The 18,980-nt window shown below is 41.4% G+C and overlaps 1 protein-coding gene across 1 annotated transcript; it reads left to right on the top strand.

Annotated features, from left to right (window-relative positions):
• Positions 1–554: 554 nt before the first annotated feature.
• LOC311242665 (WD40 repeat-containing protein SMU1) lies at positions 555–18,050 on the top strand. The gene is made up of 12 exons (XM_084331664.1): positions 555–650; positions 4,082–4,292; positions 5,474–5,626; positions 8,403–8,513; positions 9,009–9,137; positions 9,965–10,084; positions 10,807–10,923; positions 11,294–11,421; positions 13,159–13,285; positions 14,176–14,343; positions 15,271–15,423; positions 15,989–18,050. Exons 1-12 carry the CDS (start codon positions 625–627, stop codon positions 16,085–16,087), a joined length of 1,542 nt encoding a protein of 513 aa, XP_084187790.1. The 5' UTR covers positions 555–624; the 3' UTR covers positions 16,088–18,050.
• The last annotated feature ends 930 nt before the right edge of the window (positions 18,051–18,980 follow it).

The following is an 18,980-nucleotide window of genomic DNA, read 5'->3' as shown; positions in this document are numbered from 1 at the left end:
ACTAAAGCAGGGGCCAGGTTTAGCTAAGAAAGGGAATTGTGGAACAACAGCTGGTGAAACAAGAATGATTGAGTAGAGACCTTTTTATAGACAGTAAGTAAGTAAGTAGGGGGCCATAAGAAGTTTTGAAAATGTGGGGAAATACTGTCAGAAAATAGTTATTACAACTTTAATTGGTCAATATGATTAATTGAAAATGGGGGACCCTGATGTAAACAAGATGAAAGTCTTTCTCTGGTCTGCATTTTTGTACCCATTCTGCAATCTGTTAATAAAATGTTCAATGAATGAATGAATGAATGAATGAATGAATGAATGAATGAATGAATGAACACTTTATTTAACAGATTGCAGAATGGGTCAATCTATTGACGTGGTAAGAAGGTAAATTAAACAAAAATATAATTCATCATAATAACAACTTACTATTTTCGACGTCACTAAAATGTGCAATTCCACGACTTCTGAGCCATTCGAACGTTTTTAGTTTCTTTTTATCAGACTTTTATTTTGAAATGTGTATTTTCTCTCCGCCCACTTCTTCCTTGTTTGCATTCGTGGTTAATGCGTGTGTGCGCTGCCTTTTTCTGTGTACTTTCCTCAACTGTTTTGACATAAATAACCATGTCGCTGGAAGTAGAATCCGCGGAGTAAGTATTCCATGTAATAATTTCTGATATGGGTCAATTCTGGTGTGATTTGCTAACTTATTCCGGGGTATTTTATCTCATTTTTGGGCTTCTGTGGCCTACCTCATCCTGCAACATCGGCTACTGAAGCTAGTTAGCATTCAGTGCAAAGCTAACGCTGGAAGTCAACCATGTTAGCTAGCGAGCTTAGCTTGGGCCGCTTACAGACATCATCGTTGTGTGGCCATAACTATATGCCGTCGTAATGTTATCGTTATATGCATGTTAAGTAGATTATCCATGTCCTATTATTATAAAAGGATGATGGGAGCTACACGCTAACACAGCTAAATGCACCTAGCTAGCCAGCCTACTGTGTGTGGTGTGCTAGCCAGCCTAGTACTGTGTGTGCACCTCGAAACTGGCCCCTGTAAATGTCCTAACGCAACCCCCTCCAATGTACAGTAAATTACCAAGTATGGTCTTGTCAATATTCCAATGTACAGTTTTGCTTGTACAGTTGTACAGTGTCCCCCTCCCCCCAACCTCCTCCAATGTACAGTTTCTACGTCAAATGTATATACTCTCTTTTCTGGACTTTTTTCGTATCACAAACAGTACTGTATTTGCAAATCTGGTATGTCATAAATGTATAGATGTAGCAGTACTGTCTATCTGTATGTCATGTCTACATGTCATGTTATGATGAATTGAAAATGGGGGACCCTGATGTAAACAAGACGAAAGTCTTTCTCTGGTCTGCATCCCCTTAACAATTGTATGTATTGAGCTGTACTGTACCCATTCTGCAATCTGTTAATAAAGTTTTCAATCAATCAATCACGGACTGGGCAGGAAACTTTTAACATTGAAATGCGAATATCTTTGAGCAGATGATTGTCCTTTTCTCCTTGTTAATGTTATCTTGGCACTTGTCTTTTTTGAATGCCGGACTATTTTGGCATTTTTTACCTAACTGTATTCTTCTAACTATGTACCTACTGATGATCATTCATTCGACAATGCTCAATTACCTAAGCTCCATAATTTTCAAACAGTTGGATGCAACATGCATTAGCCCAACTCTGACTAGTCTACATGTCAAACTCCTGACTGGCCTCACTATGAATTGAAAATGGGGGACCCTGATGTAAACAAGACAAACGTCTTTCTCTGGTCTGCATCCCCTTAACAATTGTGTGTATTGAGCCGTACTGTATTGTACCCATTCCATTCTGCAATCTGTTAATTAAAGTTTTAATTCATTCATTCATGTTTAAACTCCTGACTGGCCTTAGCCCCTTTCGTGACTTTCGGTTTGCAAGCCTGGGGCTTTTGTGACCGCAGTCACTGGCTTTCGCATCGGGATCATCCAGGAAAACAACAACCAAGCGTGATCGCAGGGCTCGGGGTGTGTCAAAAATATATCAGATCTGAATTTCAAAGATACCCAGCGTACAATATGGGTTTAACACAGCTTCACGATGGGGTCTGGAAGCTCGGAGTTGCTAATAAACAGTTTAAAACATTGTTACTCGACGAGTGGTATTTACAGACCGAACGTCCATCTCCGCCGTTGGTGTCACAGCGCATGCGCACCAGGCAGCTAATGCCACGTTCACGTTACGTGGGAAGAAGCGGAAGAACCAGAGGACATCTCGTTGCTACAACTAGGAAGCCTTCACGCTTTGATTATATATATCTATGGATGAAACGCCCACATCCATACTTCCGCAATTCGTGACGCGAAGTGGGAGATATCGGGGTCTATAAAAAAATCCCATATGTCCTAGTAGGAATTACCACTAGGAGGCTGACGTGAATGGTTTTTCCCAGTCGGAAGCTGGTTCTTCCGCTTCTTCCCACGTAATAGTGAACGCGGCATTAGCTGCCTGGTGCGCATGCGCTGTGACACCAACGGCGGAGATGGACGTTCGGTCTGTAAATACCACTCGTCGAGTAACAATGTTTTAAACTGTTTATTAGCAACTCCGAGCTTCCAGACCCCATCGTGAAGCTGTGTTAAAACCATATTGTACGCTGGGTATCTTTGAAATTCAGATCTGATATATTTTTGACTAGGGATGTCCCGATCCGATCACGTGATCGGAATCGGCGTCGATCACGTGCTTTTCAGAGTATCGGGAATCGGGAAAAAATAATAATAAAAATCGGCAGTCAAAAAAAGAAATTTTATTCAACAAACATGACCATGTCCACGTCTTAAACTCATACGGAGGCCTTAGTTTTGGTTTTAAATTACATATAATATATCATCATTAATGTATTTATTGTCACACAGAGCAGAATAATTATCCACAACAAACACATTCCCCTTTAATTTTCACCGTTGCAACAAACATTCCCTTTAATTTAGACGCTACACGCTACACGCGACCACATCACAACAACAACACGTCGCTCCCGAAACACGGTTAATATCCACTGACTTGAGCAGCTAGACTTAATGTCAGATGTTTGGAACTAAGCATTTTAAAATAGAAAGTCAAGCCAGTTGCAATGTTTGAAAGGAGGAGATTCCGCGTGGAGGAAAAACTCATGAAGCAGCAGGCTGGAGGCGAAGTTTTCAGACTAACTTTTCAACTGGAGGATAACGTTACGTGACTGAGGATTATCGTCGGCGTTTCAGACCAGAATGGACCATTACGTAAGTCGAACACTGAATGTGTACTAATGTGCAAACATATATTGAAACTTTTAATATTTCTCATATGAAGCAGAAGCACATTTCTCAGGGTGAATGTAATAACAAAAGCCTCCGCTCTCGCGCCCCGGACTATTATAGGCAACAGATGGGCTTGTCTCGCTCTGCCAGTTTCTGACAAAAATGCGTCAAAATTGATTACTAATGTGAAAGATCGGATCGGAAACGATCGGATCGATAGATATTTAAAATCACATGATCGGGATCGGATCGGAAGAAAAAAAAGGCGATCGGGACATCCCTATTTTTGACACACCCCGAGCCCTGCGATCACGCTTGGTTGTTGTTTTCCTGGATGATCCCGATGCGAAAGCCAGTGACTGCGGTCACAAAACCCCCAGGCTTGCAAACCGAAAGTCACGAAAGGGGCTAGACTGGCCTACATGTTAAAATCCTGACTGGCCTACATGTTAAACTCCTGACTGGCCTACATGTTAAACTGCTGACTGGCCTACATGTTAAACTCCTGACTGGCCTACATGTTAAACTCCTGACTGGCCTACATGTTAAACTCTTGACTGGCCTACATGTTAAACTCTTGACTGGCCTACATGTTAAACTCTTGACTGGCCTACATGTTAAACTCTTGACTGGCCTACATGTTAAACTTCTGACTGGCCTACATGTTAAACTCCTGACTAACCTACTTGTCAAACATTTCTCTGTCATATCATTCCCTTCATCCATTTTCCTAACTCTGACTCTCTTAACGTTTGTAAATCAACAGCGTAATCCGTCTGATAATGCAGTACCTGAAGGAGAACAATCTCCACCGGACACTAGCCACCCTGCAGGAGGAGACGACCGTGTCTCTAAACACGGTGGACAGTATCGAGAGCTTCGTGGCAGACATCAACAGCGGTCACTGGGACACTGTCCTTCAGGCCATCCAGTCTCTCAAGCTGCCAGACAAGACGCTGATAGACCTTTATGAGCAGGTGAGCTTTAGCTAAACCCTAGCTAGCTGTTAGACCCAACCACTACTGTGATCAACAGCATATGAAAATATCATAGGCCAGAAAACAAATGCTCGCCAATTGAGCGTGATGTAAAATGGCTTTGTTATGACACTACCTTGGTTGCACCGTAGGCCCATGTTGAAATATGAATATACTCGTGATACAAATAAATATTCATTGATCGTTTGGAAAGTACAATATTTAGAATATTTTCCTCAAACTGAGCTACGCAATCTGACACGTGATTGCATTTTCAGGTGACCTACCATGCAAAAATGAGGGTTCCTATGGGTTTCCCTAATTGAAGACACCTGCCTGGTCACTTCATTTCTGCATGGCCAGTCACTTGCAAATGCAATCACACATGTCAGATTGTGTAGCTCAGTTTGAGGAAAAGCCATATGCAAACAATGCTGAGATTATAAACATTGTACTTTTTAAATTTTTTACCACTTTTTCTCCTCATTTTCAATTTTTCTCCCATCCCAATTTCGTATTATTCAATTCTTCCCTCCCCTGTCTTGAACGTTGCTAGACTATGCCTCCCACTGGTCGGTTGTAGTGAGGACAGAAGCCTTGCATCACGTGTCCCCTCCGGTACACGAGGAGGCAGCCTGTCGCATCTTTTCACCGCAGCAGCTCAAACTCTCAGTGGCGAGGAGTAACGAGTGGGAGGCTCATGCTGCCCCCGCTACTTCCTGCTTCCGCCGTACCGGCGTCACCAAACCGACCTGTAGGAGTCGCTGTCCACAATGTCAAATCCCCACCCACTGGCTTTCCCACCCTCTAACACTTGCCAATTATGTTATTATGAACGACTGGCCAGCTGGTAGCAACGCCGAGAGCTGGGCTCGAACCCAGCGTCTCCTGCGTTAGTGGCGAGTGCCTTGCCCACTGCACCAATCAGCCGCCCTAAACATTGTACTTTTAACAATTTACTGAATATCGCAACTTAGAGCCATCGGCGCGACCAAAGTAGTGAGGTTATTACCTCTTCTCTGACCACTTGCAGTTTTGTGTGATTTTTTTTTTTTTTTAAGGATTACACTTTCAGGTTGTGAAACGGGCACGGCTGGATTTAACCAAGCCTCGGAGCTCTATGGGATTTGTTAACTGTGGTGGAAGATGGTTAAAGGGCTGGTATTGTGTTCCGTTCCCAGGTTGTGTTGGAGCTGATTGAGCTGAGAGAGCTGGGTGCGGCCCGTTCCCTCCTCAGGCAGACGGACCCCATGATCATGTTGAAGCAGACCCAGCCGGAGAGGTACATCCACCTGGAAAACCTGCTGGCGCGCTCCTACTTCGACCCCCGGGAGGTGAGTGAATAGAGCTGTGTCAACCTCCTTTTGTTGTTCAAACCTGGTCAAACGTTGATTTTATTTTATTCAACAAATTAAGAATACACATGGTTTGCATACAAATTCATCAGGATTATGCAAAAAAGTTACACTTATTTCCATTGCGGTCCTTAAGGGGTCCCCACACGGCGAGCGATTTTAGCCAGGCGACCGATTTTTTTAGCGAGCCGACCGGCAGAATTGTATCGCCTCCATTGTTATGAATGAGAGAACACACGGCAGGAGATTTTGAAGCGACAGTCGCGCAGATATTTCTGTCGCCTCGCTAAATATCGCCTCGATCCTATTTTTGGAGGCGACGGCACAAGGACAATGAGGAAATAACATGACTTCTACAGTAGAAGTACTGCAGAAGTTCTACTGGTGTATCATTTGTACACCTTTAATGTATCAATACATTCATTGATCAATCTACGTATTATTACCATGCTACATAAGGTTATGTTCATTATTATTAACGGGAACAATTTAAATAAATAACGTTAGTTTGAGAAGCTATAGTGGCCGGCGGCCGCTTGTCATTACTAATAAATGAACAATGCCCCACGATGCACCTACTAGTGTTTTAATACTCGGGTAACAAAATAAGTTGTGGATGTTGACAGAGTTTAATGTCCAGGCTGCAGCTGATGTAGTTTGTAAGGTTTATTGTCCAAAGAAAATTATGGTTGAGAATAAAACAGTTTGCGTCTTCCGTGAAAAAAAAACACTTTCAGCAGCTGCATAACAATACTTGTCCAATCGGTGGTAGTGAACGTATCGTAGCGATCAGGCATGCAGTAATGTCAGGAAGAAGGAGGAGAGGTTGTAATCGTATATGGTGGTTTAATTCCAGCTCAATATGGGTTTTACAGGTTAATACTCTCTCGTAACGCACAACACAGCTACCTGCTAATTATATATACGCTCGCTTCACGACAAACTAACGTCCGGTCCCGGCCGGCGGTCCGTCCTCCTATATCTCCCGTGGGGAAACACCCCCAGCTAAACAGAGCGACACATAGCTTATGCATCTCATTATACCTGAGAACGGTCGCCTCTGGTGTGGGGGGCTAAGCGATTGTCATTGAGCGACAGGTGATCACATCGCCAGGCGACGTCGGTCGCCCGCCGTGTGCAGACCACTTTAGGGCACGGCAGCGAGCACTGTAGTGGGAAACTTGTATACAAATGTTGATTCCTTGATATCCTACAAATATCACATCTCAATAAAAACATTACAATAAGCATAATAAAAAACTATTTAGGTCAAACAAGAGCAGACATTAGGTTGTAAAGTATCTGCCTCAGGAGCCTGGACTCTTATCCTAACCTGACCCTTGTCCACTTTTTTAGCTAGACTTTAAAGCTAGTTTTGATGGTATTCGGAATGTTAAAGTGTTCAAACTCTTAATGATGTGATCGAATTCAAAATCGATAGTAGTTCATTGATGATCAGGCACGTTGCTCCCTGGTGTTGTGCGCTCTCTCTCTGCACATCTCCTTCTCTCTATGATCTCCCCGCCTCACTGCTCATCAGGTGACGGCGCACTGGGTCTGCGCGAGTTCATCCAAACTGATCAAATCATATGGCCACAAAACTCACTACAGGGGCTATGTCCACCATTACTTATCATTATGAGTGTTTCAGACTGTAAAACAAATTAAGTGCCTGCTACTAGCGCTCCATCTCTCCCCCTTTCCATCTTTCTCTTTGGCATGTGCTGTCCAGAGGCACTGTGCAGCTACAACTATTAAACTGATGACAACTGTTCTGCTATTGCTTGCGATTATGAAAAGGCATGGGGTTATGGTGGGGGGGGGGGGGGGGGGGGGTATATATATTTATATATGAGAGTATTCTGATTACATACAAATTTGAATTATTTCGAACAAATCGTGTTTTACTTTGGATTAATTCAAACCGGATTTTGGGAAGCAGTGACAGCCCTGTGAGTGAAGGACTAATCCCTGAAACGCACTGCAAGCAAAGCGTTGTGGGATGGATCTGTGTTGAATGGCCGTGTTTCCCACTAGCTCTTAGGTTATTACTGGTGGTGTGCTGGCCCGGGTGCGTTCGGTTATTTTTCCAATTTCCGTACGGGCAGTTGGGACAGATAGAAGTCCTGAGAACACAAAGAGTACCGCTCAGCACTTTTCTGTGTGATGAAGACACATCGGTCGGATGGGAGCAGACCAATAATTGCCTTTTTATATATATATAAATGTTTACTGATGTATGATCCTGCAGTCCATCCTACCAGAGAGTATAACTCACAGTGGTGAGTCAGAGCTTTTCAATTGGTAATGAACCTCAGGGAAGCAGGGTGAGCTGTGTCAAGCAGCTGAGCAGCATATAGAACAGATCAACCATATGAACACACTGAGCAGCATATAGAACAGATCAACCATATGAACACACTGAGCAGCATATAGAACAGATCAACCATATGAACACACTGAGCAGCATATAGAACAGATCAACCATATGAACACACTGAGCAGCGGTATGAATATAGAAAAGATCAATGCTATATAGATGAATTTATGGTTATGAAGTGATATAGTGGTATCGTGAGTGACACTTTTGAGATCTGAAATATTATTTTAGGGCATTAGAGAGTTGTTTTGATACCACTCTTAACATTAGCAGCACGCAGTTCGGACTCAGCTGTCCGATCAACATGTTATTTATCATACTTGAGCAGATGTACTCGTTGGATATATTTCTATTGTTGTCGTCGTCTGCTCCCAGGCCTACCCCGACGGGAGCAGTAAGGAGAAGCGGCGTGCGGCCATCGCCCAGGCTCTGGCGGGGGAGGTCAGTGTGGTGCCACCCTCCCGTCTCATGGCTCTGCTCGGACAGGTAGGTGACCTGGAAAACACGTGACTATTTCTGGTTCTTTGTTGCAACCAAGCAGCTTGTATATGTTGGTCTATTCCTGGGTTGAAATAAAGGCAAAATCTTGAATGTATGTAGGTTCAGGTGTGTTGTAGAGGTCACCAGGCCCCTGTGCCAATTACTCGTTACTCACCAAACCATGTCTCCTCACCCTTCTTTCCTGCCCCAGTCTCTATAGTGGCATGTATTTAAGTCTTGTACACAGACATTATTCACCTCTTCCTTCTCTGTTGCCTCCTCAGTCTCCATAGTGGCATGTATTAAGTCTTGTACACAGACATTATTCACCTCTTCCTTCTCTGTTGCCTCCTCAGTCTCCATAGTGGCATGTATTAAGTCTTGTACACAGACATTATTCACCTCTTCCTTCTCTGTTGCCTCCTCAGTCTCCATAGTGGCATGTATTAAGTCTTGTACACAGACATTATTCACCTCTTCCTTCTCTGTTTCCCCCCTCAGTCTCTGAAGTGGCAGCAGCACCAGGGCCTGCTGCCTCCTGGTATGACCATTGACTTGTTCAGAGGAAAGGCTGCTGTGAAGGATGTGGAGGAGGAGCGCTTCCCCACCCAGCTCAGCAGACACATCAAGGTATCCGTCTGCCTGCATCTCAATGAGCACTATATCCAATTGATATTGCAGAGAGAATGCAATATTGGTGGTTTTTACTTTGTTTTAATGTGTGACATACAGTCAATGGGGGGATAAATGAGAGTGAGAAGCCAGAAAGCTATCCGGCTGCAGGCTAGCCTAGCTTAGCACAATTGAATGGAAGTGGATACAGACCAGCTAGCTTAGCTGTTGGCCAAAAACACCTCTTCTGGTGTTTTAAGCTAGGCCTGTGGTTCGTATCTGCTTCCATTGCTAGCTTGCAGCCAGATAGTTTTCTACTGAATGCACAGAGATGGAATTGCTATCTATCTTCTTTTCTGACTCTGGAGAAGACGGTGAGTGCATTTCCCATAATGTTGGTGTGTTCCTTTTGTAAACAAAACTTGTAAAACCCAACACACTAGTTTAATTTATTCACAGACCTTCTGGTAGCAGAGAATGTTGAGCACGTATACAGAACCAGAATCAGAAAGGTCTTTATTGCCAAGTAGGAATTTGATTTGGTCGTTTGGTGCAACATTAACGGACAAACAATTACGGTAAAATAAAATGGAATATAAACTAAATTAAAATGGAAGCACAATAGAATAAATAAAAATTAAATAGGCCAGCGCTGTACAATTGTGCACGATGTGGTCAAGTATGTACACTAATTAGATTAAATAAATACTGTACTGTAGCTTCATACATCCACCCTCGACTCCAACCCACGCATCGGACCAAAACAAAGTGCATTAACAAAATCTTTTCCCCAGAGGTCACTATAGTGCATGTTGGATATTGACTCTGATTGCTCTTCTCCCCAGTTCGGTCAGAAGTCCCACGTGGAATGCTCCCGTTTCTCCCCCGATGGTCAGTACCTGGTCACCGGCTCTGTGGACGGCTTCATCGAGGTGTGGAACTTCACCACCGGCAAGATCAGAAAGGTACACAGGGGCTTCACGTGCACTGCGTCGTGCTCTCTCCACTCTCCTCGTTTCACTGATGTTCAGTTCAGTTCAGTTATTTTTTATTTCGTGCTTTGGACACATAACAACGGCCATTTCATAAATCACCAACGTTTTACCAGCTGCTATTGCAGCATTGTCCAATTGTCCGAAAAGGGCTAGGGAGAAGCACTAGGCTTGTCTGGCCCTACCCCTGAAGACTTACGTTTCATTTTTTTTTTCATTTACATACATACAATAGTAGATACATATAGTACACATTTCAGTGCACACATATAGTACACATTACAGTATAGTATACCTGCAGTATATAATAGTATATAGTACATAATAGTGTATACAGCACATATATAATGTGATGTGAGATATATAGTACATGATATATACATGTACTATAATATAATAGTACATACTGCAAATATAGTTCAATATAATATACAAATGAATTATAATATGATTATATAATGTGATATGATATAGCGCACAATACAGTATCATACGTATTTATTATTATTATTATTATTATTATTTATATGCCATTAAAGCTCAATGGTGTTATTGTTTGCTTCAAACCATTTGAATACACTTCATCTAGCCTGGGCCTGGCATTTTAAATATGCTCATCTTCCTCGCAAAATGGTCTACATTTTCCAGATAACATGATATGAATGATATTCTGTGTGTTTGTTTGTGTGTATCAGGATCTGAAGTACCAGGCGCAGGATAACTTCATGATGATGGACGACGCGGTGCTGTGTATGTGCTTCAGTCGTGACACAGAGATGCTGGCCACCGGAGCCCAGGACGGCAAGATTAAGGTTCACACAGTTTCAGTCTTTCTACCGTCTTGAACCACAGCGGTTCAGACCCATCGGCGTCCTTTGAGGAACTTGTGGCAGCTATGGGCATCGTTTAGATACAATCACAATAAAACATTTTACCTGCGGTTTAACTGGTGGTATGGCTACTGCAATTTTTAATTGTTTACGACTTTTAAACTACATTTGTATTTTCTGAATCAAACCAAGCTGTGTAGTGGGTGTGCTCTCAGTGATTACATTTTAAATGTCAAATTGTGACCTCAACATTTTACTTCATGTTGTATCTTAATTTTAAATATATTTCATATTGGTTGATTCTTCGCCTATTGTGCAACATTTGAAGATGACTCTAATGTTGTGTGTGTAGGTGTGGAAGATCCAGAGCGGACAGTGCTTGAGGAGGTTTGAGCGTGCTCACAGTAAAGGAGTCACCTGTCTCAGCTTCTGTAAAGACAGCAGCCAGCTCCTCAGTGCCTCCTTCGACCAGACCATCAGGTGAGACTGACGCTACCACACAACTTCTCTCTCCCTTTTATTTTCCATTCCTTCACTTCATAGGATTACTTGATTTTAATCGACATCTGTAGAATTTCAGTTTTTCACATGTGGCAGAAGGACCTCTTTAAATCTTGTGCTTACCACCAGAGATGCTCATTGTTTTTTCGGCATGCTAGGCATCCCCCTGAGTGCCCTTCTAGTTTCTCCTTAATTTACATGGTTGTGTCGTCGTTCTAATTCCCCTACCCTCTATTAGGGACGGGCATGAGTAATGTTTCCCCGGATAGTGATCAAGTGAATTACTCGAGTATTAGTTTAGTATTTTTAGAATGCATCTTAAAGAGCATGGTAGCTGCAATATATCTGATGCCAAATGCTTATTGTTAATCGAACAGTCACAGTTACCATTTGGTATTAATAATTTGTTCACAACTGAACTAACAAACTCTAACCAAAAATAAATGAAATTATAGGCCTATTTATAATTACACAAAGTCGGACAGACAATGTAGGCCTATAGCGGTAGTGAAATCAAAACAAAATTGTGCCTAATTAAATTAACACACACCCAGGTTTCCTTCTATTTCTACAAAGTACTTGCAGACATCACTGCACTTAGCTGACATAACGAAACATGTAATGATTATCGTCTTTGAGCTATGTGAATGTGTTAGTTTGAGCTCAATCATGCTGCCAATCAAAAGCACTTGCATCAAAAAAATATTATATTCACATAGTTGTTTCACATACATGTGATAACATTTGAAAATATATACACATGTAAAATAAAATGTAAAAATAAATAAATATGTCAAGTTCCCTCGTAAACCACTCGAGTTCAGCTGAAACGAAAGTACTCGAGGAATCCATTACTCACGCACATCCCTACACCTGATACCACTTGATTATAGGCTGGTCTGAAAAGCGTAACCTGTTTTTCTATGTTAATTTTGGACAAAACATTCTTAACACCAATTCGTATCAGTATTGGTCGATATAACAAACACTCACCTTAACACTCACTTTAGACACTTTAACACAGCGGGGCCCAACCAGTCGATCGCGATCGACAGGTAGATCGCGGGCTGATTTCAAGTAGATCTTGATTAATAAAATTCGATTATTAAAAAAAAAAAAATTATTTTGCTAAATCAACTCTTCCTCTCCTTGTTAACTACAACAAGCAATGCTGTTTGTTATTTAAGATGAGGTCAGACTCGGCACTGACAGATTTGTGTTCATTATGCTGCTTTTATAAAGCCTCAAATGACGGCTTACAATATACAATTTTGGCTGGTAGCTCTCGGGCTAGGTGGTAAATAAAAAAGTAGATCTTGGTTCAAAAAAGGTTGGACACCCCTGCTTTAACACATTCATTCCTCATTTGCACCTTGCCTTAAACATTTTGTACCTCATTGTCTTTCACTGTACTTAGATTGTACTTTAGTTTGTATATTATATTGTATAGTGTTATTCCTCCTTTACTTTTTTACTGTATGAAGCACATTCTCAGGGGCTCATACAGAACAAAGCATTTCACTGTGAAGTACATGTACGTTTATATGTGACAAATAAAAACAAACTTGAACTATGGGTAGGGAAAAATGCATATCAAATTGGCTCCACACACACAGGCGCAAAAGAGAACCTTCTCAGTGCATCTCCCTGTATGTGTCTCAGCTCACTGGACTGCTAGGATGTCCCCCATCATCATGTTGTCTTGTGTCGTCTCAGGGTCCACGGGCTGAAATCTGGCAAGTCTCTGAAAGAGTTCCGCGGTCATTCCTCATTCGTCAACGAAGCCACTTTCACACCTGACAACCACCACGTCATCAGCGCCTCCTCCGACGGTACAGTCAAGGTAGAGAAATATATTTTTCTTTTAATTAAAACTCTCATAAAGATGCTGTGTTTGTTGTATGACTTATTTTTAACCGGACCCTTGATCCTTGTTTCCCTAAAATGTAATGTGAGCAATTCAGAACTGCACAAATTATGTTCAAAGCAAGAAATAATGTTCTGCCAGGTAATATTAAAAAAGAATTTAGGGATCGAGAGGGAAAATATGATTTAAGAAGGAATTGTAATTTAAAACAACCCTATGTCCGCACTACTCTTAAAGGTTTGTGTATTTCAGTTTGTGGTGTAATCCTGTGGAATGGCTTAAATGAAGAAACACATATGAGCAAGAACATTGTACAGTTCAAAAATAGATATAGGAAAACTCAGTGAGTACAAAAATGAGGAGCTCTAAAATTGTTATTTTATATATTTTAATTTCTATTTGGGTTATTTTCATTTTAAATTTGTATGTTTATTTTGTTTGATATTTTAGGTTTGTAAGATATTTAGTTTATGTATGATATTGTGAGAATGAAAGGGGCAGGACTAGATAAGCATTTGCTTCCTTCTGCTCCTTCTCGAACTCATTTGTTTATCATTTAATGAAGAATGTAAGATTTCATTTTAAATTTGTTTCTTTAGTTTATAATTTGTTATTGTGTTTTTATATGGTTGATTGTTTGAGATAAAATCAACTCAACTCTGCATCAGTTTTATTCATCATCTAGCTCAGCTAGCTTTGTCCCATGGTTTCAGTGATGAATGCTAACGATGCTAACATTACACTTTAGGGAAACTGAAGTACAAATGAACAAACTTCTTCAGAAACTGAAGTATCCCTTCAATGTGTTTTGGAAACCTGTGTGTAATTTGCTCCATCGGTGAACATTGTCCTCTTGTGTGCACCAGGTCTGGAACATGAAGACCTCCGAGTGCACCAACACCTTCAAGTCCCTGGGCACCTCGGCCGGCACAGACATCACCGTCAACAACGTGATCCTGCTGCCCAAGAACCCGGAGCACTTCGTAGTGTGTAACCGCTCCAACACCGTCGTCATCATGAACATGCAGGGACAGGTCAGTAGTAAGAAGCTGTTCGTTGTCACGAGATGACCGCCTGATCCCTTCTAGAAACGTTGATATGCCAACAGGTTTTTATTCATCATGATTTCAAAAAGAAATTCGACACACACTTTCTGCTTTTCTGCCTTCATCCGATTATTTGATGCATTTTTGGCCGTTGGACTCTGTGTTTCCCCCCGCCCCCTACACCTAAACCCGCCCCCTTTCATATCTCATGCACTGTTTGTTGTAGAGACTTCCTGGTGGTATCATTGTACTCAGCGGGGAGATCCCCTTTTATTCGTCTGTTTGCCCCACCTCCTACTCTTAAGCCCCTACTGGTTGGCAGAGGCAGACGACTGCGAGTAAGGTATTTCTTGTTTAGTCATTAATTCATTTATTTAGGCTATGCGTCTTTACACGGGATTTCTGTTTTATTGTTTTGTTTTTCTTGGGACGCATAAGGGATTCCCTTATTCCCCATCTTCCATGTTGTCCTGATCACATCCCCGCTTGTAAATTTTCATTGCTTTGCGAGGCTTAGCCAGTAGTCTAAACACTAATCTTGATCCATAATATACAACATTCTTAATCATCTCAAATCTGTCCCCAAGCTCTCTCGGAGAGTCATGACTACACAGGATTAGTACTGCGGCGCTCTGTGTTTGGTTCTCTTGGGGGTTCTTGTGTGTGAAATGATGGTGGCATATTTTCATCAGTGGCCAAGAGGATGTTTACTCCCACAGAACACTGTTCATACATTAGCATTTGGGGTTAGAACAGTGGCAGTATTTCTGCTATTTTCATTCAGCCGTGGTCGCTACCACTAGGGCTGGGTATCGAAATTTGATACTTTTATGGTATTGAATCAATCAAATTGAAAAAATGCTGTGGTATCGAATGACATTGTCTTTTGACACTCTTGTCCCCTGTTGTGTCCAGATTGTGAGGAGTTTCAGCTCCGGTAAGAGGGAGGGAGGTGACTTTGTGTGCTGCACCCTGTCTCCTCGTGGCGAGTGGATCTACTGCGTGGGAGAAGACTTCGTGCTCTACTGCTTCAGTACTGTCACCGGCAAACTGGAGAGAACCCTCACGGTACGTCCTGCAGTCAACAGACAAATCAGATACCAGGCCGATACCAGGCTAGACTAGGATATTGGTGTGGGATATTGTTAAATAATTTGTGTCCAGTGACCCCAAGATGTCCTGCTAATAAAATGTAGCCTCATTTACCATCCAAAACAGACAAGTTGCCAATATTTAAGGATTGGTCCTGGTATCTCACATTTTGCACACTTATTCTTGGTTTTTCCTTTTTTTTTTTTTTTTTTTTTAAGTGTGATGGTGTTGTAAATCTGTGCTGCATTGAGGACAATTTGTAACCATCCATTCCTTACCAATGGAAATATGGCTTAGGAATAACCAGAAATATTGGTCAGGAATAACCATTGTTTAGGAATAACAAGAAATATTGGTCAGGAATAACCATTGCTTAGGAATAACAAGAAATATTGGTCAGGAATAACCATTGCTTAGGAACAACGAGAGATATGAATCTTAACCAACAGAACTATTGATATTGCAACTGGGAATGGATGGATTCCTGAATTTGACCTCCAAAACATCCAATCTTGATCATGTCCTGCATTCTCTTCCCCAGGTCCATGAGAAGGATGTGATTGGTATTGCCCACCACCCCCACCAGAACCTAATCTCCACGTACAGTGAAGACGGCCTGCTGAAGCTCTGGAAGCCCTGAGCGTAGCCCTTCCTGGCCCAGCCTCAACGTTCCCACACCAGCCTCCCTCTGAACTCTAAACTCTACAGAGCCTTGTTCTTTCACTCGCCTTGGAAACATCACTCGTATAGAAGTTAGGGCTGGGCGATAAAACGATATAGATAATTATCGCGATATAAATAATATCGATAATAATATATATAATTTTTTTTTTTATATATATATACATTTGTATTGTGGCCTGCAACAGGGCAGCTTTAAAACCAGACAGTGGACAGACTTGTCTTTCTTGCTACTTAAAGTAATGGCGTTGCTTGTCCAAATGACAATACTGACTAAATTGAGATTTCTTTTTCTCTTGTCTATTTATTTAGTTTGCTTTCTAATTTAAATTACAGTTTGAAACCGTCTGTACACAGTAGGCTATGTGTGCTAGCAGAGCTAGTCTCCAGTCGCGAGTCACTGGGTTGTCCACCAAAAAAGCGCCAAAAGATAGAAAAGAAACTAGCAGAGCCAGAACTGTTCAACTCCCCTGGAGCCACAGCCAGAATAAAACTGTACTTTCGCTTTCAAACCAGCTACAGCCTGAGAACTGGAGTGTGAGGGGCTGTAACACTAAAGATGGCGGCAATGACAAAGAATTGCTGCAAAATAAACATACATTTGTTGTTTAAATAATACTTATTTTTTTAAATACCAATAAAAATATCGATAATTATCGACATCGAACGATATGAAAAATGTTATCGTGATAAAATGTTTGGCCATATCGCCCAGCCCTAATAGAAGTTATAGTGGACTGAAGCTCCGAAACACCTCGGTGTGTTCAAACGTCAAATGAATTCAACAGGGCATTTGTTTCTATAATCGGGCTGTATGCTTCCATTTCAAAATCAGTAGAAAGAGATGATGCATGTTTTGCAGGCTCAGTTTGGATGTAGGCATATAGTTGGAATGTTGGCAAGTAGTGACTTTGGATTTGAAAGGAACACACCAGCATCATGGGAAATGCGTTTGTTGTCTTCTCCAGAGTCCGACAAGGAGATGGATGCCAATTTCCTCTGTGTATTCAGTAGAAAGTTATCCAGTTGCATGCAAGCCATAGCTTGGCACAAATGAATGGAAGCCGATACGGACCACTAGCTTAGCTTAAAACTCTAGCTTAACTATCTTAAAAAGGTGTTTTTGGCCAACAGCTAGGTTAGCTGGTCCGTATCTTTTTGTCTGACTGGAGAAAACGATAAGCGCATTTCCCATCATGTTGTTATTCACATGACGGTAGAACCTTGTTTATCTGTGTCAATTTTAAGAATGAAGCTTGTTTTGAAAATTCATAAATCAAAATGCCAAGTCACAATGGGAGCCATGCACTCAACTGAATTCCAGAATTGCCTTCTATAGTAAAATTTTCTTATGTATCAATAAATAAATGTCAACAGTTAATGCATAGTAATATTTATTTTCACATAAATATATTCACCTTTTAATAGACTGATTGGATAAATAAGGTTCTTGAGGTTTGGAAACATCTGGGGATGTACTGGTGTTTGTATGTGAAAGTTTTAAATAGATTTTGTCAGTGAGGTTGGTTGTATTGCTTCTGTAAACCAATGTATTGAAAATGACGGAAACGCTCAAGTTTGGAGGGTGTGCAGGTATTTGACTTAATTATTTTTTAGGTCTTACCTTATTTTGTAAATATATTTTTATTAGCATTAGTCTTTTTCAACAATATCTGGTTGGATAGTTTTCATCTTTTGTGTGTTGGCTTTTTTTTATTGTCATGGCAAGGAATATCAAGGGCTGTCATTTGTCTCTGAAAAAAGTGTTTGTTTGTATTTCCCAAGGTAATATTCCCACCCATGCATATAATAGACCTTCTCTTCCTCAATGTGAAACGCATGGATTAGGCTACTGTAAATACACCAAGCAATCAACTGGGCTTAGGCAACCTGCCTGTTGTCCATGCCATTAAAGCTATTTGACCAGATGACTTGGGACAGTGACATTTTTATTTGAAAGTGCCTGCTATTTTATTTTGCGAATATGATCCTATTACTTGGTTGGTGTGTTCGTCATACATGCACTAAATATATATATAAAAATAAAACTGATGGTACATAATAAACCTGTAATTTGGCACTATGGGGGTTGGGTGGGTGGGGGACACTACAACTGTACAAGCAAAACTGTACATTGGAATATTGACAACCATACTTGGTCATTTACTGTACATTGGAGGGGGTTGGGTTAGGAGTTAGGGCATTTACAGGGGCCAGTTTCAAATTGAAGTCTCCCGTAGGTGTTCTTTGAGAGTGTTTTTGAAAGTGGGTAGTGATTCACATTCCTTTACAGCTGTGGGTAGGGCGTTCCACATTGATGTGGCATAATTGCAAAACGTGTTTAGTCCCTTGTTTGAGCCGAATCTGGGTTTAACATGATTTGTGGAGCTTGCTCTGGTGTGAACGTGGTATTCACTGACCTTTGGGAAGTATTTTGACATGTACATGGGTACCTTGGTCGTGTAGTGTATCTTGTAGACCAGGCCCATTGCAAGTTGCTGTACTCTGTCGTCTACTCTAAGCCATCCTAGGTTGTCAAAGTGGTGTCAGTGCAAGGAGCTTTCCACTGTACTGAATAGTCGCCCTCTGCTTGTCATGTTCGGAGTGAACGGAAGATACAACATCAATACGTTTTAAAATATTATAGTAGGCCCATACATTTTTCACATGCATAAATGTTCTCTAATAACAGAATGTTTCGAAATCGCATCACAGCCACTAGAGGTCACTGTATTCAGGCTTCAGAGAGCGCACCCGCCCTCTCCCCTGTGTCCCTATACAAATGGGCTCCATACACTAATCAAACTAAACCGACTGTAGTAATATTTACTTACTAGAAAGACATCTCCCAG

The sequence above is a fragment of the Notolepis coatsorum genome, assembly GCF_963971535.1.
Source record: "Notolepis coatsorum genome assembly, chromosome: 16".
Taxonomy (NCBI): Eukaryota; Metazoa; Chordata; class Actinopteri; order Aulopiformes; family Paralepididae; genus Notolepis; species Notolepis coatsorum.
Note: the sequence above shows the minus strand (reverse complement) of the source record. Positions and strands in the feature narration are given on the sequence as shown.

Coding starts and splice junctions, on each gene's coding strand:
- LOC311242665 (XM_084331664.1), top strand. CDS start 625: ATGTCGCTGGAAGTAGAATCCGCGGA. Junction 5,627..8,402: donor CCTACTTCGACCCCCGGGAG/GTGAGTGAATAG, acceptor GTCTGCTCCCAG/GCCTACCCCGACGGGAGCAG. Junction 10,924..11,293: donor CCCAGGACGGCAAGATTAAG/GTTCACACAGTT, acceptor TTGTGTGTGTAG/GTGTGGAAGATCCAGAGCGG.